General features: G+C 37.6%; 1 protein-coding gene across 1 annotated transcript in view; it reads left to right on the plus strand.

Annotated features, from left to right (window-relative positions):
* LOC102864985 (caspase-4-like) overlaps window positions 1-20,332 on the plus strand; it is a 37,216-nt gene extending 16,884 nt beyond the window's left edge. Inside the window, exons 5-7 of the mRNA XM_006887297.1 lie at window positions 525-668; window positions 6,853-6,959; window positions 20,234-20,332. Coding sequence (XP_006887359.1) covers window positions 525-668; window positions 6,853-6,959; window positions 20,234-20,332 — 350 coding nt within the window. The remainder of the gene's footprint in view (window positions 1-524; window positions 669-6,852; window positions 6,960-20,233) is intronic.
* The last annotated feature ends 1,880 nt before the right edge of the window (window positions 20,333-22,212 follow it).

Genomic DNA, 22,212 nt, shown 5'->3' on the forward strand with positions numbered 1-22,212 from the left:
CCCATCCTCACCCTTCTGCCCCCAACCCTCACCTCCTTGTACCCCCAATATGTTTTTCCCAATTAAAAAAAAAAAAAGAAGAAATGCTGAGTGAGTCCTTACCTTTTGATTTTCTGACTCCAACTCTTTGCACATTTCCTTCCTCTGCTTTGTTCTCTCATGCTGTCCTTTGAAATCTACTGTTCATCTCTTCTACTTCAGCATTTCTTCTGTTTTGTGTTCTTGACATTACAATGTGGTTTTCAGAGTCTCTTCAGGGAACTGCTTTGGACTGTTCTTTAACTAATATAAGCTTTCTTCACAGATGATGTCCTTGTTGTCATCCCTCAGCTCCTCTGGTCTTTGATCATTAATTATTAGTCTTCTAAACCTAATCTTGAGATGATCTTTAAATTTTGGTGTGATAGACTCAATGTTATATTTCGGTTCTTATGGACTTGTTTTAGTTCATCTTTAATTTGAACTTGACAGTTAAAAATGCTAATATAAATGTCACAGTCAATAATATGATGTTTCCTTTACAGAATATTACAGAGAAGCATGGGTCAATGACTCACCAGTATCTTCATCAGACAGCTCTTCAAAGTCACCAGAGAACTTAGAGGATGATGGTGTCCACAAGACTCATGTGGAGAAGGATTTTGTTGCCTTCTGCTCTTCAACACCACGTATGTATCTTCAGTTTGTCGAAGGGTATTTGTTGGGGTCAGGTTGTCTTTCCTATATGATTTGGTATATTAGTAAAACTACAACCATAATAAAACAGAAAAAAATCTTGGGGGTTATTGCAATTTATTCATGAGTGGAGACACCATTCAAGTTTTTGTAGTCTTCTTTTGTAACTGTTTTCTAGTGATCCTGCCTTTTTTTGCTTCTCTGCACTTAGCTATATGCCAGTCTTCAATATGCTTTTAACAAACAACCAGTCATAGGTAAATAGTACCATATTTTTAGTAAGTCCAGTTTTTAGAAGAAAAAGAAGACTTAGAAATCTTTATTTATGTCTTCAAGGCTTCCTTTTAAGGGCTAAGAGGTGCCTGACCAAAGCCATATCAATTGTTTCATATGCATGTGAACATTGTATAATGAATCAGGAAGACCAAAAAAAATTGCATTATTGTGTTGGTAAATAATATTATGTTATTAACTGAAAAAATAACAAACAAATTTGTATTTGAAGAAATACAGCAAATGTGCTTTTCTAAATCAAAGATTGTGAAATGGCCTCAAATCCTTTGTGCATTCTGTCAGAGAGATCCAGTTCCTAGGAAAATACATCCTGCCTGGAAATGGGTAATATACTTAGAAAACCTGAGGGTCATTGGAGGAGAAGATGACTCTCAATGAAATGGATTGGTGCAGTGACTGCAAAGATGGATTTACATATAAGGGAAATTCTGAGAATAGTTTAGGAAAGTAGAGATTCACTCTTGTAAATAGGATTGGTTTAAGTTGAGCTGACTTAATGGCACTTAATCATCACCACAGCAAGTTATTGGGTTAAAACCTAAGAATAATAAAGAATTTCAGATGATTCATTAAGAAGGTCATCATAGTTAAGATATCATTTTGAGGGGGAAAGGGAGTTAAAAGAGTAGAATGAAGTGAATTTCCAGCAGAAGCATTGGCTGAGAAATGTGACGGAAGAGCAGAATGAATTTGAAAAATCTCAAATCAAAATTTTTCTGTAAGTTCCTATGTGAGAAGCAGCCCAACAGTTGCTGAAATAAATAAATCCATTTAACTCTAAAGCAGAACAATGACAATAATGGAGAAGCTTAATATCAGCAGTGAAAACCAGGCTGGGTGCTAATTGTGGGACAGACCAACCTGTCAAGATGAAGTTGAGGAAAATGAAATCAAGTCAATGGGAACCAAAATTTGACCTTAAATCTGTCCCACTAGAATTTCAAAACCATCTCAGGAATAGGTTTGAGGCCCTGAGCACCAATGAGGGAAGACCAAATGAGTTGGAAGGATATCAAGAAAATCATCCATGAAGAATGCAGAAGATCATTACAAAGGCTGAAAAAGAAGGAAAGACCAAGATGGATGTCAGATGAGACTCTGAGTATTGCATTAGAGCACTGAGAAGCCAAAGCTAAAGGAAGAAATCAAGAAAGCAAAGAGCTGAACAGAAAATTTCAAAAGGCAGCTCGGTATGACAAAGCAAGGTACTATAATGAAATGTGCAGAGAGCTGGAGTCAGAAAATCAAAAGGGCTGAACTTGCTTGGTGTTTCTTAAGCTGAAGGAGTTGAAAAAAAAAAATTCAAGCCACGGGTGGCAATACTTAAGGTTACTTTGGGAGGAATGTTAAATGATCCAGGTGGTATCAAAAGAAGATGGAAGAAGTACATAGAATCACTGTATCAGAATTGGCCGACACAGAGGAATTTCATGAAATAACATATAAGCAAGAGCCTATCGTGATGAAGGAGGAAGAGTTAAAGTTGCTCTGAAGGAATTGGCAAAAAACAAGTCTCCAGGATTTGACAGCATACCAGTTGAGTCATTTCAACAAACAGATGCTGCCCTGGGTGTGCTCACTAAGTTTTGTCCTCCAGAGATCTGGAGGACAGCCAGCTGGCCAACTGACTGGAAAAGATTGATATTTGCTCCCATTTCAAAGAAAGGTGACCCAACGGAGTGTGAAAATTATCAAACAATATCATTAATATCACATGCAAGCAAGATTCTGCTGAAAATTTTCCAAAAATGTTTGAAACAATATGTCAACAGAGAGGTGCCAGATGTGCAGGCTGGATTTAGGAGAGGTCGTTGTACTAGGGATATTATAGCTAATGTTAGGTGGATCTTGGCAGAAAGCAGAGAATACCAGAAGAATGTCTATCTGTGCTTCATTGACTATGCAAAGGCTTTTGACTGTGTGGATCACAACAAGCTATGGCTGACTCTGAGAAGAATGGGAATCCCAGAACATTTGATTGGGCTAATGCGAAATCTATACTTGGAACAAGAGGCAGTCATCAGAAAAGAGCAAGGAGACACTACATGGTTCAAAATTAAGAAGGGGGTCCATCAGGGATGTATTTTGTCTTTATATCTATTCTATCTGTATGCAGAACAGATCATCTTAGACACTGGGCTGTACAAGGAGGAATGTGGCATTAGGATTGGTGGAAGAGTTGCCAACAACCCTACTCGCTGAAACTGATTAGAACCTGAAGTGCTTGCTAGAGAAGGTCAAGGACTGCAGCTTTCAATATGGATTGAAACTCAACATCAAGAAGAAAAGATTCCCACCAACTGGGTCAATTGGCAGCATCAGTATGGATGGAGAAGAGACTGAGATAGTTAAGTTTTAGTTTACTTGGTTCCACAGTCAACACTCTTGGTAAACGCAGCCAGGAAATTAAGAGACAAATTACTTTGGAAAGTCAGCTGTGAGTACTGAAGAGTACTCACAGAGGACTCAAGAGTACTAAAGAGCAACGACATCAGGCTAGAGACTAAGGAGCACCTGATCCAGGCTATAGTCTTCACAATTATGTGCTATACATTGGAGAGTTGGACAGTGAATAGGATGATAGAAAGAGAATTGATGCCTTTGAGCTGTAGTGCTGAAGAAGAGTGTTGAATATACCATGGACTGCTAGGAGAACAAACAGGTTTGTCGTGGAGAGGGTGAAGCCAGAATGATCCTTGGAGTCAAGGATTCTGAAGCTTCGTCTGACATACTTTGGGCATGTTGCAAGGAGGGACTGGTCCTTGGAGAGGGACATCATGTTCGGGAGGGTGGAAGGACGGTACAGGAGAGAAAGACCCTCAATGAGATCGATCAGTTCTGTGATTTATGTGGTAGGAATGACTGTGTTTGAGACAGCGAGGTTGGCACAGGATAGAATGACATTTAGAACTCTTGTACGTAGGGTTGCTGTGAGTCACAAGAAAATCAATGGCACATAACAACAACAATATACTGCTTGGAAATTTGAGCACTCATGTTTGATTCATCTTACTTTTAGTAATTCCTGGAAAGGATTACTTGATAATTAGGACATAGAAACCTTAGCAAAAGGTGTCTGTCTTGGGCTGATTAGAATTGACTCAAGTAATGTTAACTTCTCGGAATACATTACAATTCAAAAACATCAATTATTCTTTGTTATTTCTTATTCATTGTAAAAGTTTCGGATATTAATGAGACAAGTGACAATAACATAGGTGTGGTCCTTTGAAATACGATGTTGATGAAGAATATTTACTATATTATCTATTGCCAAAGGAACGTCATGAGACAAGTGACAATAATATAGGTGTGGTCCTTTGAAATATGATGTTGATGAAGAATATTTACTATATTATCTATTGCCAAAGGAACGTCAGAATTCTCCTTAGTAAAGACAGTGAGATACTATGCCAATGTTATCCAAGGAGACCAGTCCTGGGGAAAAAACTGCCTGCTTGGTGATGTAGAAGGTAAAAAAAAAAAAAAAAAAAATTAAGAAGACCAACAACAAGTAGAAATGACACAGTGGTTAGACAATGGGATCAAGTACCACAAAAATTGTTAAGGATGTTAGTTACAGTGTAAGTAACAGTTTCCTTCTGCTGTCCCTAGGACACTAAGAATTGTAGCCAATTCAATGACAACTAACAACAACAAACATAACTTAGAGAGAACACTCTTCACTGATCCATAGAAATTAGTTCAGTAACTACTTTATCACTATAGATGTTATTTTTTGCTTTTTTATTCTTGGTCAGGTTCTCAAGAAAAAGTGAGAAAGTATTTCCTAGAAAATGCAACCTACAGTATCAGTTTCAGTGTATCAATTTTATACTCTATACTATGTTTCGATGAAAACAAGATTGGAAGCAGGAGTGGCATCCATTTCCAAAATGGCTTGCCTCTGAAAACTCTATGGAGTGCTCAGGTCTTTTGTTCATGAGTTTTCTACCACTTGAAAGCACCTAACAACAACAGTATGTTTCAAAGGCTGGATGGTATGGTAAAACTTATATCGTATGTTTTATGGTTCAGTATAAACACATTCTATGTAACAAGTCAGACAAAGAATCGACTTATTTTTTTCTCTACCTTGAGTCTTTTCAAAGATATTTATGGTAGAGTTGCTATAATCAAGGATGTTTTAAGTAGAATATTAAATTATCCAGGAAGTATTAAAAGAAGACGGAAAGAATATACTGAGTCATTGTATCAAAAGGAATTGGCAGTCACAGGAGAATTTAATGAAATAACATATGAGCAAAAGCCTATGGTGGTGAAGAAAGAAGTTCAAGCTGGTTTGAAGGAAATAGCAAAAAATAAGGCCCCAGGAATAGATGGAATACCAATTGACGTATTTCAGCTAACAGATGCTGCCGTTGATGTGCTCACCAAGTTGTGCCAAGAAATCTGGGGAACAACCACTCGGCCAACTGACTGGAAGAGATCTATATTTGTTCCCATTCCAAAGAAGGGTGGCCCAACTGAGTGTGGAAACTACAGAACAATATCATTGATTTCACATGCAAGCAAGATTCTACTGAAGATTATCCAAAAACGACTGGAGCAGCACATAAGCAGAGAATTGCCAGAAGTCCAGGCTGGGTTTAGAAGGGGTCGTGGTACTAGGGATATTGTAGCTGAAGTTAGATGGATCTTAGCTGAAAGCAGGGAATACCAGAAAAGTGTCTATCTATGTTTCATTGATTATGCAAAGGCATTTGACTGTGTGGGTCATAAAAAACTGTGGCTGACTCTGAGAAGAATAGGAATCCCAGAACATTTAATGGTGCTAATGCGAAACCTATACTTGGACCAGAAGGCAGTCGTCAGAACAGAGCAGGGTAACAGTGCAGGATTCAAAACTGGGAAGGGTGTACGCTAGGGATATGTCCTGTCTCCATACCTTTTCAACCTGTATGCAGAGCAGATTATCCGGGAGGCTGGGCTCTATGAGGAGAATTGTGGCATCAGGATTGGTGGAAGATCTATTAACAATATGTGTTATGCAGGTGGCACAACCCTGCTTGCTGAAACCGAGGAGGACCTCATGCACTTGCTGCAGAGGGTCAAGGACTGCAGCCTTCAGTATGGACTGAGGCTCAGTGTCAAGAAGACAGAGATTCTCACCATGTCAAGAAGACAAAGATTCTCACCAATGGACCAATTGGTAGCATCAGGATGGATGGCAAAGAGATAGAGATTGTTCACAGCTTCAGTTTGTTCGGCTCCACAGTCAACACTCTTGGCACCAGCAGTCAGGAAATCAAAAAACTTATTGCAATGGGAAAGTCTGCTATTAATTACCTCTTTAAAGTAGTCAAGAGCAACGGTGTCTCTCTGGAGAATAAGGTGTGCCTGATACAGGCCATGGTCTTTGCAATCACTTGTTATGCATCAGAGACTTGGACAATGACTAGGGAGGACAGAACGAGAATTGATGCCTTTGAGCTGTGGTACTGGAGAACAGTATTGAATGTACCATGGACTGCCAAGAGAACAAACAGATTCATCCTGGAGAGGGTTAAACCAAGCTACTCCTTGGAGGCAAGGATTCTGGGGCTTCTTCTGACATACTTTAGGCATGTTGCAAGGAGGGACAGGTCCTTGGAGAGGAACAACATGCTTGGGAGGGTGGAGGGATGGTGAAAGAGGGAAAGACCCTCTATGAGATGGATTGATTCAATGACTGGGGTAATCGGGATGGGTGTGTCAGAGGCATTGCAATTGGCACAGGACAGTGCTGGGTTTAGGGCTGTTGTACATAGGGTCACTATGAGTCGCAAATGACTCGATGGCACATAACAACAACAACAACAGGTTTTTTTTAAAAGGTGGAAGATTGTATAGGTCAATATTTATTTTCACTCTCATTCACAGATAATGTTGCCTGGAGAAATGAAAATGGTTCTATTTTCATTACACAACTTATAAATTGTTTCAAAAAATATTCTTGTTGTTGTGACCTGATAGAAATATTTAGAAAGGTAAGTTCTATATTATCTCTAATACTCATTTATTCAGTCATACAAGCCAAAATGAATATATCTTAAATCCACTCACACATTTTACACATAGTAAAGGCTGTTCTTCACACTGTGATGTACTTTGCTTTTTAATTACTTTCCTGTCATATAGTACTAAGCACTGATAGGTAAAAATATCAACACATATTAACTGTATTTCAAATATGAAAAAAAATTGCATAATAAAAAAGAGCATTGCAAGAAAATACAAATATTAGAGAGTAAAAACACTGTATGAACCTATGTGTTATGGAAAATGGCTTATTTAAATAGTTCTATTATGGATAATGGTATAAAATTTATATTTTTGACAGATACTTATTTCATTTAATATTAAACAAGAATTGGGCTGCATAATGTAGATAAAGTAGTAAGCATCACAAATACAGTGCCTGTTCCATACTAAATATGTTACTAGGAGATAAAAATAGTGAAAATCCTATTTCCCAAAATTAAATAAATTTCTAATCCTTGAGGTAGAGAAAAAGTTGTAGTGTCCTGCTAGAGACAATAAGAAAGGTGTATTTGTTATAAAAGTTAAAGCTTGCTAAAATGGGACAAATTTTACATTCGTGACTGACATCTAAAGGGTTTTTGTTCAAAACAAGAGAAGGGAGAAGGAAATGAATAAAACAGTAATCTGAAATAAGGCATTAAGGAATAAGAGATGGCAATCTAAGAGAAGATACAGTACAAACCTTGATGATGATTACCGTGAAAATATTCATGGTTAAATGCATAAATTAAAGGTGAAGATTTAGACATAAATATTAGCTTCTAGACCATATTATTTAAGAGGGACTAGAATCATACTAAAAGACTTGACAGTGTAATGGTCAAAACATTTATCTCTTAGCCAGAAGTGTCATGATTTGAAACACTCTTCCAGCCCCCCAGTCCCCATCCCTTCACCTCCCCCCCTCACACCCGACCATCCCCACTACTCTGTGGAACAAAAACAGTTTTTTTCTCTCCAGATTTATAGCTTTAGGAACCTGTAGGATAGTTCTATTCCACCCTTTAGGGTCTGATTTTGGGCTATTTTTTAGAGTTTGTTCTGATACTAAACTAAGAGACAAAACATATGAAGCAATAGTTTTAGAAACAGGAGATTAGATAATGAGAGACACTGCTGAGGATGAATAAAAAAAAAATCCTAAATCAAACAAGAGTGGATCATATAAATCCACTATGTTATTAGCTTCAGGCTATGGTGTAGGGAGGCAAAGGCAAGTAAAAAGGTGACTAACTTTCTGAGTTACAGAATTTAGGACACAGGGCAGTGATTCTGGGAACAAGGGGTAGATAGATTTCAGAGGAGAAAATACTAAAGAGAAGAGACTTTTTAAAAAGTTTTATTATTTGTGTGTGTGTACCATCAAATCAGATCTGACTGGTACAGGAGGCGATTGTCCCTCCTTTTCCAGCAGAACATCTGATGGATTTGAACTGCGTACCTGAAGTCAAGGATTCTGAAGGTTCGTCTGACATACCTTGGGCATGTTGCAAGGAGGGACTGGTCCTTGGAGAATGACATCATTTTGGGGAGAGTAGAGGGACAGCACAGGAGAGGAAGACCCTCGATGTGATGTATTGATTCTGTGAGTGGAGTGGTGGGAATGAATGTGTTTGAGGCAGCGAAGTTGGCACAGGATAGAATGGCGTTTAGGGCTCTTGTACGTATGGTTGCTATGAGTCTCAAGCAACTCGATGGCATAACAACAACAACAACAACCTCTAGGATTGCAGTGAAGCTTCCTGACACTAGGCCACCAGGGCTCCCAGAGAGGAGACTCTTACAGGGACTTCTGAATGTCTTCAGGAGCACTGTCCAGTTATATGGAAGAGTATTGTTTACCATGTATGCAAAGAAACATCTTGACTCACTGAAAAGAACCCCAAAAGATTAGAGGACTCAACACCATACTACTTGTGTCCATATGGAACCTGAACTAGTGCCTATTTGTAAGCTACATGTCTCAAAAATGGGATAGAATAATAGTGATTTTAAAAATACACATTTAGAAATATTTCTTACGTGTGGTTGGTGTTTGGAGCTGTGTGCGCTGACAAATGGTGAACAGTCCTAAGGACTACATCTGTGTATCAACTATGGCAAGAGCCACAGCCACAAGATGGATCTCAAGGACAGTATCGACTGCCAGCTGAAGCCAAAGAGCATCCATGGATTATGGCTTCGGAATATCAGGATCTGCATTCAGTATCTAGTTCATGCCTATTTGTGCCGAAAAAGTAACTACTTCTTGCCATCCTGTAGAAAACAAAGCGCAAATGGTGCAGCACATCAAGGGCTGCAAGTTTAAGGCTTAGGGTGGGGGCCCCATCTGCAAGCCCTTCAATGCCCTCTGCTGCTACCATGGCAAAAACAGCCTGGAGACAACTGCTCCGTGCTCTTCTGCCTCAACATCAAACACAAGCTCCCCAGGAGCAGATCCAGCCACACGGCCTACAGCATGACCAACCAGTTCCTACACCAGCAAATGACCAGATAAGCATTCACAATGTGCCTTAGCAGTGCCTGCCTGATACCTCAGCACCTTTTGGCATGCCTCAGACTCTGCAGCCACCCCCCTGCCCAGCCTCAGCCTTCCCCTCTGAGTATATCACTAGCCAGCTTCCCCAGTGTGACCCAGACTCAGCCCACTCCACAGTCCATAGAAAAATCCACCACCCAGTTGCTAGGTCTCCCTCCTCCCAACCACCAAAGAGTAGTGGAGGCTCATTAGCAGATCCAGCTTGAGGTCTAGCAGGAGCACCTGTACCACACTGACAAGTGGCATGTTCCCAGTGTGCTGGGGTACAGTGACCTCCATGAGCCAGGTGACCCCCATTGGCTGGAACATGTTATGCCCTGGTCAGGTCACACCCAGTATGCTGAGTCAGTGACAACAGGGGCCCCTGTCCCTGCTGCTATATCGTATGATTAAGAAAATTCAAGAAGATTCAATGACCGTATAATCTAGTAACGTTCCAACTCATTTTTATGTCAAAATAAATTGTACAACAGATCGAAAGAGTATATAAATAGAGTGAGAGATTTAAAAACACTTTCTTAATAATTGATAGAACAAGGACACAGGCAATGGAAAGGGATAGAGAAGACATGAAAAACACAATTAAATAACTTGACCCAGTTGTTATTTATAGACTACTTCAATCAACAGTAGTTGAATGCACATTGTTTTAAATGCTACACATGGAAAATTTACAAACGTAAATTAAATTCTGGACCATAAATAAGGTCGGTTAAATTTAAAAGTATTGAAGCCATAAAACATATGTCATCTAGAATATTCTAATCAATTCACAATCAGTAATGGAATTATCTCTAGGAAATTCCTAAACATTTAGAAATTTAAAATACGCTTTTAAATAGCTAATGAGTCAAAGAAGAAATTAAAATGGAATTAGAAAAAATTTGAGTTGAATGTAAATTAAAGCACTATATATCAAACACAAGGTTTAGTAGGAAATTTAAGAAGCCTTAATAACAAAGTTGAACAATGAATCAGATGGCAGAATTGTGAATTGTGGTGTTGTAGAGAAATATCTCATGGACTCCGCTAAAAACAAACAGGTATGTCTTAGAGAAGTGCAACCAGGCTGCTATTCAGAGGCAAGATTGATGACACTTTTGGGCATACTTTAAGGTGAAGTGAGTCCTGGGAAAAATACATTATGCTGGGAAAGGTGGAGTGTTAGAGAAAGAGAGGAAGACCCTCAACAAAATGAATTGATATAGTGACTGTAACAATGGCATGGGAATGGTTGAAATCTTGAGGATGGTTCAGAGGAGGACAAAGTTCCATGTCTGTTGTTCAGAGGATCACTATGAATCAAAGTCACTGAATGGCACCTAACAACAAAAATAATGCAGTGGTCCAGGTGTTCAACTCCAATCTGAAAACAGCTCCAGGAAAGAAAAGTTCTGGCAATCTGCTCCTATAAAAATTGCAATGTAGAGAAACTCTTTTGAGACTGTTCTATGCTGAACTCCAGGGTTTCTTCTATTAAGAATTTGCTCAAGGATATTCAAAGAAGAAACAACATAACTCATTGCCACTGAGTTGGAATCAAGTCAAATCTAACTCTCCAGAAGTATTTCAGAAACAGTGGGCCTCACAGGAGGAGGTTGCCCATCTTTTTCCTGGGGAACAATTGACAGATTTAAGCTGCCTTTTACTGGGGGGGGATTGGCAGCAAAATTCCTTACTTATTAGTGCTACTAGAGCAAACTGGAAAACTTATAATTCCTTGATGTAAGCTTTCAATTACAGAAATGAGAATAAGAAGAACAATGTGAAATAAGATTCATACCTCACACCATATACAAAATCAAACTCAAGATGAACCAATACCTAGGTATAAAACCTAAAACTATAAAGACTGTGCAAGAAAATAATAGGGACAAACTTATCCATGCCATAAGCAGATTATCTGATATAACAACAACAACAACAACAAAAAGTCCAACCAGCAGAGAGTGAACTAGATTATTAGAACTTCCTTAAAAAGTCATCTTTATGTGCATCAAAAGATTTCTCCAAATGAATAAAACAAGAATCTAGGTGACGGGTAGGGAATAATCAGCAATGATATCTTAGATGAGGATGTTGTTGTTGTTGTATGCCATCAAGTCACTTGCGACTTATAGTGACCCTATGTACAACAGCCCTAAACTCTGCTCTGTCCTGTGCCAATCTCATTGGCACACTCATCCCGATTGCCCCAGTCACTGAATCAGTCCACCTCCCAGAGGGCGTTCCCCTCATGCTCCTGCCCTCCACCATCCCAAGCATGATGTCCTTCTCCAAGGACTGGTCTCTCCTTACAACATGACCAAAGTATGTCAGACGAAGCTTCGGAATCCTTGCCTCCAAGGAGCAGCCCGGTTTAACCCTCTCCAGGATGAATCTGTTTGTTTTCTTAGCAGTCTATGACACATTCAATACTCTTCTCCAGCACCACAGCTCGAAAGCATCAATTCTCCTTCTATCCATCCTGGTCATTGTCCAGCTCTCTGATGCATAACAAGTGATTGCAAAGACCATGGTCTGTACCAGACGCACCTTAGTCTCCAGGGACACATCGCTGCTTTTCAGTACTTTAGAGAGGTCCCTAACAGCAGGCTTTCCCATCTCAATACATCTTTTAATTTCCTGGCTGCTGGTGCCAAGAGTGTTGACTGTGGAGCCAAGCAGACTAAAGCTGTGAACAATCTGTCTCTTCATCATGCATCCTGATATTGCCAATTGTTCCAGTGGTGAGAATCTTTGTCTTCTTGACATTTAACCTCAATCTATATTGAAGGCTGCAGTCCCTGACCCTCAGCATCAAGCGCTACTCATCTCTAAAGTGTATGGAATACCCCAATACCTCAACAAGAAAAAGATAACTCAATTATAAAATGGACAGAGGATGTGAAAAGGCATCTACCAAAAAGACATCTGATGGCCAATAAGCACATATATAAATGTTGAGTTTTCATTACCTGCTGGTAGGAGTATGAGATAGTGCAAACAGTGTGGTGCTTATTTAAGAAGTTAAAAATAGAAATATCAACAAATGAATGGATAGAGAAGCTGTGGTATATACACCCAATGGAATACTATGCTGCAATGAAAAACAAGGAACTCATGCAATATTATTAAAAATGGGTGACCCTGGAGGATATTATGCTGAGTGAAATATCTCCATCACAAAAGGACAAATACTGCATAGTGCTACAGTTGTAGAATGGGACTGACATCAGGATTTGGGTGAGACTGAGAAAAATTGGATAAATTATGTATGCTGCATTGAAACAGATGAGGGAGAGAACAGTTATATATGAAATAAGCAAAAGTGATATATGATGAGAGTCCAGAGTGAAGGTTGCATAGTGGAGTGTACTCGGGGTGGGAGGGTGTGGGGGGGTTGTATAGCACTGAAGGAATTTTTCTTTTACTTTTCAGAAAGAGTAGTGAACTGGGGGGGAGGGGTGGTCAGGGAGAAAAATGTAACAATGAATGAATGGAAATCCAAAATTTCTGTAAATGTTCATTAAAATTAATAAAATAAAAAATTAAAAATATCATTTGATCCAGGAGATTCATTTCCAGGTATATATCTTAAAGAAATAATAGTTGTGACACTAAAAGATATGTATTGTGCTACAATTTGGAAAGTATGTAATTCAAATCCATCAGCTGCTCCACAGGAGAAAGATGAGCAATCTCCTTCCATGTAATTAAACTGCCTCTGACAACCCACTGAGGGTCAGCTATGAGTCGGTTCCAAATTGATGGTACACAATAAAAACAATAATATTCATTGCAACATTATTCACAATAAAAAGAGAAACCACATAAATGTCTGTCAGTGAAAGAATGGATAATGAAACAAGGGTACATTCACACAACTGAATGGAATGCAACGTTATAAAATAAATCCCGATGTAGTGTATAATATGGATAAATCTAGAGGATATTGTGCTGAGTGAAGTAAGTCAGTCACAAAGAGGAACAGTGTATTAGACCAGTATTATCAAAAGTCAAAGAAACGTTTGCATGTAGATGGAACCATACATGTAGGATGATCAGGAATGGAAAGAAAAGAATAAAAGTAATAATAAATATATACACTATATGGATGAAAGAAAGTTAATCTCTATTAATAGAAATAAATTTTGAGTATTGTAATTAATACTATAAAATGTATGTGAATTATATAATTACTCAAATGATTTATAAACTTTAAATAGCACAAAATGAAGATCAGGTAAAAAAGTAAACAAAACAACAGATATGACTGAAAATCAGCAACATAAAAAGTATAAGAATAGTCACAGTAATTGCTATCAAACTTTTTTTTAAAAAGGCTTAATAATATTGATAAACACTAACTAGACTATAGACTGATTAGAAACAATTAAGACAATTTGGGAATGAAAGAAATAATATAATGAGAGATTAAACATATATTAAAAGAAAAGGTAAAATAATTAAAATATTTTAAAAATAATTACTAAAGCTTGTAAGAAATAAAAAATAAACAAACTAGCAAAACTGATTGTAGAATAAACAGATAACATGAAAATCTCTAAGTCAACTATGCAAATTAAGGTACTATGAAACCTAGAAAATATTAATATGAACAACCAATGATTAAGCCTAAAAACATTTTGCAAATGAAACTTTAGATGCAGAAAAATTCAACTGTGAATTAAAACAAATAAGGAATAAATTATACCAAATGAATTGTGGGAAGATATCAAGAAAATCATCCACTAAAAATGCAAAAGGTCCTTAGAAAGGCGGCGGAGGAGGAAAAGACCAAGAGGGATGTCAGAGGAGACTCTGAATATTGCACTAAAGCATCAAAAAAGCCAAAACAAAGAGAAGAAATAAAGAAAATAAGGAGTTGAACAGAAGATTTTAAAGAGCAGCTCAGAAAACCAAGACAAAAGTATTATAATATTGTGCAAAGGGCTGGAGTCAGAAAATCAAAAAGAGCTGAAACGGGTCAGCATTTCTTAAACTGAAAGAACTGAAAAAAAAAAAACAAATTCAAGCCTTGAATTACAATACTTAAGGATGCTTTGGGTAAAATATTAAGTGATCCAGGAAGCATTAAAAAAAGATGGAAGTGTACAAGTCATTGAACCAAAAGGAACTGGCAGATACAGAAGAATTTAATGAAACAACATATGAGCAAGAGACTGTGGTGATTAAGGAAAAAAGTTCAAGCTGCTCTGAAAAAATTGGTAAAAAACAAGGTCCCAGCAATTGATGGCATACTGATTGACATATTTCAACAAATAGATGCTGTTCTGCATGTACTTATCAGGTTGTGCCAAGAAATCTGGAGGAAAACCATCTCACCAAAAGATTGGAAGAGATCTATATTTTTCCCATATCAAAGAAAGGTGACAGGACAGAGTGCAGAAATTATTAAAAAATATCATTAATATCACATGCAAACAAGATTTATGTGAAAATTATCCAAAAACAACTGGAGCAGTCCATTAACAGAGAATCGCCAGATGTACAGACTGGGTTTAGAAGAGGCTGTGGTACTATGAATACTATAAATACTATAGCTAATGTTAGATGGATCTTGGGTGAAAGCAGAGAGTATCTTAGGAAAAATATCTGTGTTTCATGGACTATGTGGATCACAACAAACTCTGACTAACTGAGAAGAATAGGAATCCCAGACTGTGCTTATGTGGAGACTAAAATGCACCTGATAGAGGCCATTGTCTTTGAAATTACTTGCTATGCATTGGAAAGCTGGACAATGACTAGGGATGTTAGAAGGAGAATTAATGCCTTTGAGCTGTGGTGCTGGAGAAGAGTATTGAATATACCATGCCCTGCTAGGAGAACAGACAAGTTTATCTTGGAGAGGGTGAAGCCATGCTGCTCCTTGATGGCAAGGATTCTGAAGCTTCATCTGACACACTTTGGACACATTGCCAGGCAGGATCAAACCTTGGAGAGGGACGTCAAGCTTGGGAGGGTGAAGGGACAGTGCAGAAGAGGAAGACCCTCGATGAGATGGACTGATTCAGTGACTGGGGTAACGGCGGTAGGTGTGTTAGAGACAATATGATTGGCACGGGATAAAGCAGGATTTAGGGCTGTTGTACATAGAATTACTATGAATTGCAAGTGACTCAGCAGCGCATAACAACAACAACATACTTGGACCAGGAGACAGTCATTAAAACAGAGGAAGGAGACACTGCATGCTTCAAAATCAGGAAGGGTGTATGCAGGGATATATCCTGTCTCCATACCTTTTCAGTCTGTATGCAGAACAGAACATCCAGGAAGCTGAGCTGTATGAGAAATGTGGCATCAGAATCGAACAAAGACTCATCAACAGTATGTTTTATGCAGATAACACAACCTTACTTGCTGAAACTGAGGAAGACCTGAAGCACTTGCTGCAGAAGGTCAAGGACTGCAGTCTTTAATATCGATTGAGCTCAACATCAAAAAAACAAAGATTCTTCCCACTATGCTGATTGGCAGCATTATGATAGACGATGAAGAGATTGATATTGTTAACAGCTTTAGTTTTCTTGGCTCCACAATCAAAACTCTTGGTAGCAGCCAGTAAATCAAGAGATGAATTGCATTGTGAAAATTTCTCAGTCACAAAAAGACAAATACAACAAAATGTGATTGCTATAAAACAGAATTGACATGTAGGTTGGGGAGAAACTAAGAAGAGAGGGGATAAATAATATCCATGACATCGAAACAGACAAGGGAGAGAACTGCATAAAAGCAATATATAATTAGATATTATTGGCATGACAAGAGTCCAGAATAAGAGCTGCATAGTAAAGTGATGTGCAAGGGGGATCCAGTATAACAATGAAAGAAGTTTTTTCCCCAAGTAAAAAGCAACCTGGGGGAATGGGGAGGGAGGAAAACATACAATGAAAGATGCTTTCTAAATTTTCATTAAAATCTCATTTAAAAAAACGTAAATGGAAAAAAAGAAAAAAGAAAGTTGGCTGTCAGGGACCTCTCCAGATTACTGAAGAGAAACTTCAGTCTGGAGGCAAAGGTGCACCTGATCCAGACTATAATCTTTTCACTTGTGTGCTTGCATTGGAGAGTTGGACAGTGAATAGGGATGATAGAAAGAGAATTGATGCCTTTGAGCTGTGGTACTGGAGAAGAGTGTTGAATATACCATGGACTGCTAGGAGAACGAACAGGTTTATCTTGGAGAAGGTGAAGGGGGAATGCTCCTTGGAGTCAAGGATTCTGAAGCTTCCTCTGACATACTTCGGGCATGTTGCAAGGAGGTACTGGTCCCTGGAAAGGGACGTCATGTTTGGGAGAGTGGAGGGGTGGCGAGGACCTTCGATGAGATGGATCGATTCTGTGAGTGGAGTGGTGGGAATGAATGTGTTTGAGACAGCGAGGTTGGCACAGGATAGAACGATGTTTAGGGCTCTTGTACACAGGGTCACTATGAGTCACAAATGACTCGATGGCACATAACAACAACAACAACAACAACTATGGACTGCCAGAACAAACAGGTTCGTCCTACAGAGGGTGAAATCAGGCTGCTCCTTGGAGACAAAGATTCTGAGTCTTTGACATACTTTGGGCATGTTGCAAGGAGGGACCGGTTCTTGGAAAGGCACATCATTCTTGGAAGTGTGAAGGGACATAACGAAAGGAAGACCATCAGTGACTGGGATAATGAGGGTAGATGTTAGAGACAAGTTGGCACAGGCAAGAGCAGATTTCAGGGATATTGTACATAGGGTCGCTATGAGTTGCAAGTGACTCAACAGCACATTACTACAACAACAACAACAACAACATTCTACACAAATTCTATTACTTTTTTTATTTGACAGTTTACAACTCATATGGGATTTTTATTCACACATTTTTATTTATAGCAGTGTAGTTAACAGTATTATTGATGGATGGAATTGATTACAATGTCAAATCAACTCCTTATCATTTAAGGTCTTTCCTTCATCTAACTTATCTATTTTTTTCCTTCCTGTTGTTAAGTGCCTTCAAGTTGAGCAGGACCTATAAGGACATTTTGAACAACAGATCTGAACTCTGTCCTATCCTGTGCCATCCTCACGCTTTCTGACACATTCAAGCCTATCACAGTAGTCACTTTGTCAATCCACCTGAATGAGGGTCTTTCTCCCTTCTACTGATCTTCCATCTTTCCAAACATGTCACTCTGATGAATAGCCTCTTTTTGCAATATTTCTGATGTATATGAAACAAAGCTCTATTACCTTTACCTCCAAGGTGCACTCTGGCTTCTGCACTTTCTCTAAGATCTATTTGTTTGTTCTCTTGCTTGTCCATGGATGTTCAGTACTCTTCTCCAACACCACAGCTCAAAGCCATCAATTCTTCTTCTGCTATCCTTATTTTTTTACTTAGTTTATTATTATTTTTGAGTCAGTTTATAAATAATGCTGTCAAAGTTAATAATAGTAATTTTTCATAGTTAATTGTAGCCTTTTTTGCTTTCTAACATTAATTACTATTGATTAAATGGGTAATTTATTACAATGTTTCATTACTCAGCTGTGCTGTTATCCTCAAGGTGGTTCAAATCCACCAAAACTCTCTTCCAAATGAAAAAAAAATGAGCAGTCTTCTCCCCTGTGACTTATAGCCTCCAAAAACCCACTAGAGAGTTAACCGAGTTGATTCAACCTGACAGCAGTGAGTAAAATTAAGAAGATAAATAGGTCCATCATGATAAGGCTCCCTTTCAATTTTCTTTCTAGATGAATTATTTTGTTACTGTTGTTGTTATGTGCTGTCGAGTCACCTGTGACTCATAGGCACCCTAGGTATGTACAACAGCTCTGAAGCCTTCCCTGTCCTGAGCCAGTCTCACTGACTCCAACACACTTACCCTCATTGCCCTAGTTACTGTGTCAATCCATTTCATTTGGGGCCTTTCTTTCCTATGCTGTTCCTCCACCTTTCTGAGCATGATGTCCTTCTCCAAGGATCAGTCCCTCTTGGCTACATGCCCAAAGTATGTGGAACAGAGCTTCAAAATCCCAGTCTCCAAAGAGAAACTTGGTTTCACCCTCTTCAATACAGACCTATTTGTTTTCTTGGCAGTCCATGGTATGTTCAAGACTCTTCTCCAGCACCACAACTCAAAGTCATCAATTCTTCCATCATTCTTAGTCATTGTCCAGCTCTCTGATGCAAAGCAGGTGCTGCATAGCAAGTAATCTCAAAGACCACAGCCTAGATTAGGTGCACCTTAGTCTGTAGACTGACATCACTGCTCCTCGGCACTCTAGAAAGGTCCCTGACAGTAGATTGACCTAATGTAATTTGTCTTTTGATTTCCTGACTGCTGGTGTTACGAGTATTTTATTGTGGAGCCAAGCAAGCTGTAACTGTTAACAACCTCAATCTCTTCTCCATCTGTTTGTGGTGCTGCCCATTGGCCCAGTGGTGAGATCATTGTCTTTTTGATGTTGAGCTTTAATTCATATTGAAGACCACAGTCCTTGATTTTCTCCAAGAAGTGCTTCAGGGTCTCCTCAGTTTCACCAAGCAAGGTTGTATCATCTGTATAAAACATGCCATCTGCATGGCATATTTCAACAAACAGACATTGCCCTGCATGTCCTCACCAAGTTGTGCCCAGAAATCTGGAGGACAACTATCTGGCCAACTCAATGGAAGAGATCCATATTTATTCCCACTCCAGAAAAAGGTGACCTGACAGAATATGGAAATTATCATACAATATGACAGAATATTTTCGAGAATGAAAAATTTTTAAAAGACTAACAATATCAAGTATTGGCATATATATGGAAGGACTGGAATTCAAAACCCACAAGTAGAAATAAAAAATAGTACAATCATTTTAAAAATATTTTTGTAAATTTCTACCACATTCCAAACAGTATTCAAAAGTTAATACTAATTAACAACCAGATTTTCAATAGCTCCAAACAGTTGAATTATCAGTTGAAAATGTAAAAAAATGATTTCTAGAAGAGTCATACAAATAAAAAATACTCAGCAGTAAGTAGAACTTGATACATATAACATCATAGATGAATCTTAAAATATTTATGTTAAGTGAAAGTAAGTAGTGAGACAAAAATTATAGTTACTACATTTTATTTTATTTATAGAAAATTTAATCTATTTTTATTTTTTTCTGAAAATTGGGGAGGGATTCTTTTAGAAGAGATTATACAAGGTTAAAGGAACTTGTGAATGCAATGGATATATTTACTCGAGTAATTATGATGATGGCTTTGGCTTACCAGTAAATATATGTCAAAACATTTTTCATTTAAAGGTAAATATGGTATTTTATTGTTTATTAATTGTACTTCAATTTTTTTTTAAGTCTGGGAATTAGAAACAACGTTAACTGAATAATTGATGTTAATAAGGTCTCATGGTCACCTGGAATTTATCTAAAGCAGAAGCTCAACCTCTTCTATATAGAGTGCAGATTTATACTTGTCCATGAGGTTTTTCATAATAATGAAGAATTTGGTAACTTTTAGACTGGTCTTGGATTTTCTTCCTTCACAACTCTGAACTATCTTTAATTGCAAACATTATAATGTTATTCTATATTTATTGCCAATCATTTTTTTGGTCCAATAGGTGGGTTTCTTTTTTCTGTTTCTACAAAAGAGTCAAAAATTATCTTTTTATTTTTAGGTTCAACAGTGTTTTCAAGAACCAGGTGTTAAAGTTCAGATGCCCACCATTGAAAGATTATCAATGCCTAAAAAGTTTTACCTCTTTCCAGGCCATTAAGATTAGTAAGTACCTGTAGCAATATTAGCAAATCAATAGATTGACGAGAACAGATATCAGAGATGATGATAAATTACATTCCAGTCATTGATTGCAATGGCATTTTTATTTATTGTTATTCTTTACATTTAAAACCATCTCTCTTTTTGTATTTATCATCTTAATAAGTTGAGATTATTCAAATTGTGGATCTGTATATTTTAGAAATCTGATATTCTGGATTAATATTTAATTCTTAAAAACTTTAACTGTAGCTTCTCCATCACTCTTTCTGTTCTCCCCAGTTGAGAACTGATAGGTAGAAATTTGGTCCCTATAACCTTCACTTCTTGGTGGTACAACTATAAATGCAATACTACCTATTCATAATACAGGGAGATAATTCAGGATTATCTGAATGGGACTGATTTAAACTCATGAGATCTTAAGAGTAGATTATCTTTTCTGTCTGGAAGCAGAAAAGTTGTTGCAGACTTACAAATCAAAGATAATTTAAATATGAAATGGACTTCACACACTATTTCAGAGACTAACATGTGTGAAGACCAGAGAGAAACCACAAGGAATGAAGAACATTTCTTACTTTACAGCCAGAAAACATGGTAGAAATAGATCTCATAGAACCAATACACTGGATTCAGCCAATTAGCCTGAAAAAAGCTGAAACCGAATTATTTTTGAAATCTTCTAATAAAAACCACAACTCCTGATTTTAGTGAATTAAGTCCCATGTCAGGTTCCTAACCAACACAATCATGAGATTAAAAAAAATAATTATCAGCAAGTTTGTTATATGTTTTAATAGCAAACACATAAAACATGCTAGATGCTCTCATTCTAATCTCCATATTTCTTAATTTCCTGTTATTTTCAATCACCATATCTATTGTTTCCTCCTGTATGTTATTTCTATTTTTGTTCTATTTTCTCATTAACTGTGTATATTTAACTGAACCTTTGAGTTTTTATTTAAATAATTATGGTCTACATCTTCAGAAGTTTGTTTTCAATTAAATCTACTTGCCTAAAAATGATTGTTTTATACTACTGAATCATCTTTTGGGGGATTTATTTGTGATTTCTTATCTAGATCAACTGTATTCTTTATCTGAATATTTCTACATTTGTAAATCCTTTAATGTCTAATTTTCTGGTTTTGCTATCTTAATTGTACCTATTTTCTAGTATTTTAATGTTTACTTGTGACTATCTTTACTAATATTTCAGTGGGACTGTAGTGGACTTAACAACGAAAACTTTTCTCCAATTTTACTTGTACCTCAGCCTGTGGCCAAGTGATACATCAGCTTCAAGACTATTCATATATCTATCCCTCAGTGGCTTTGGTATAGAGCAAATTCAGCATTCTTCTCTTACTGAAGATTCAAAGTTCAACATATTCCAAGAGATATACTGTAAGAATTACCTTTAAAAAGGCTCCGTACTTTGTGATTGTCTTCTAATTCAGGCTAGCTTTCTGTTGCTTTACCCTGTCTCCCTCCCATTTTGCATCCTCCATTTTTAATAATCCCAAGTCACAGGTAAAAATCCCAAATCCTCCCTGCCTTCTGACAACAATTCCTTGACCACTTGAATCATGATCTACTATTTATGGAAGCATCAATTTTTCATGAAGAATAAAATATTTGCCTATCAATGGTAAAAGTGTGAGTGTATCTTAAGTAATATCATCCTTAAAATATACAAAAGTAACAAAGAAGAGTGAAGTAAAGCAAATAGATACCAAAACAATTATTTCAAAAGACTAATGAACAACTAATTTCAACTTCTACAATATTGTCACCCAAAGAACTGATGGCTTCTGGCTACCGTTGCTCTCTACTCTAAAAGGGACCACAGTAGAAGATCCTAGATAAAGC

This window comes from Elephantulus edwardii, unplaced genomic scaffold (assembly GCF_000299155.1).
Source record: "Elephantulus edwardii isolate Elephantulus edwardi_28Jun2011 unplaced genomic scaffold, EleEdw1.0 scaffold00056, whole genome shotgun sequence".
In the NCBI taxonomy this organism is placed as follows: Eukaryota; Metazoa; Chordata; class Mammalia; order Macroscelidea; family Macroscelididae; genus Elephantulus; species Elephantulus edwardii.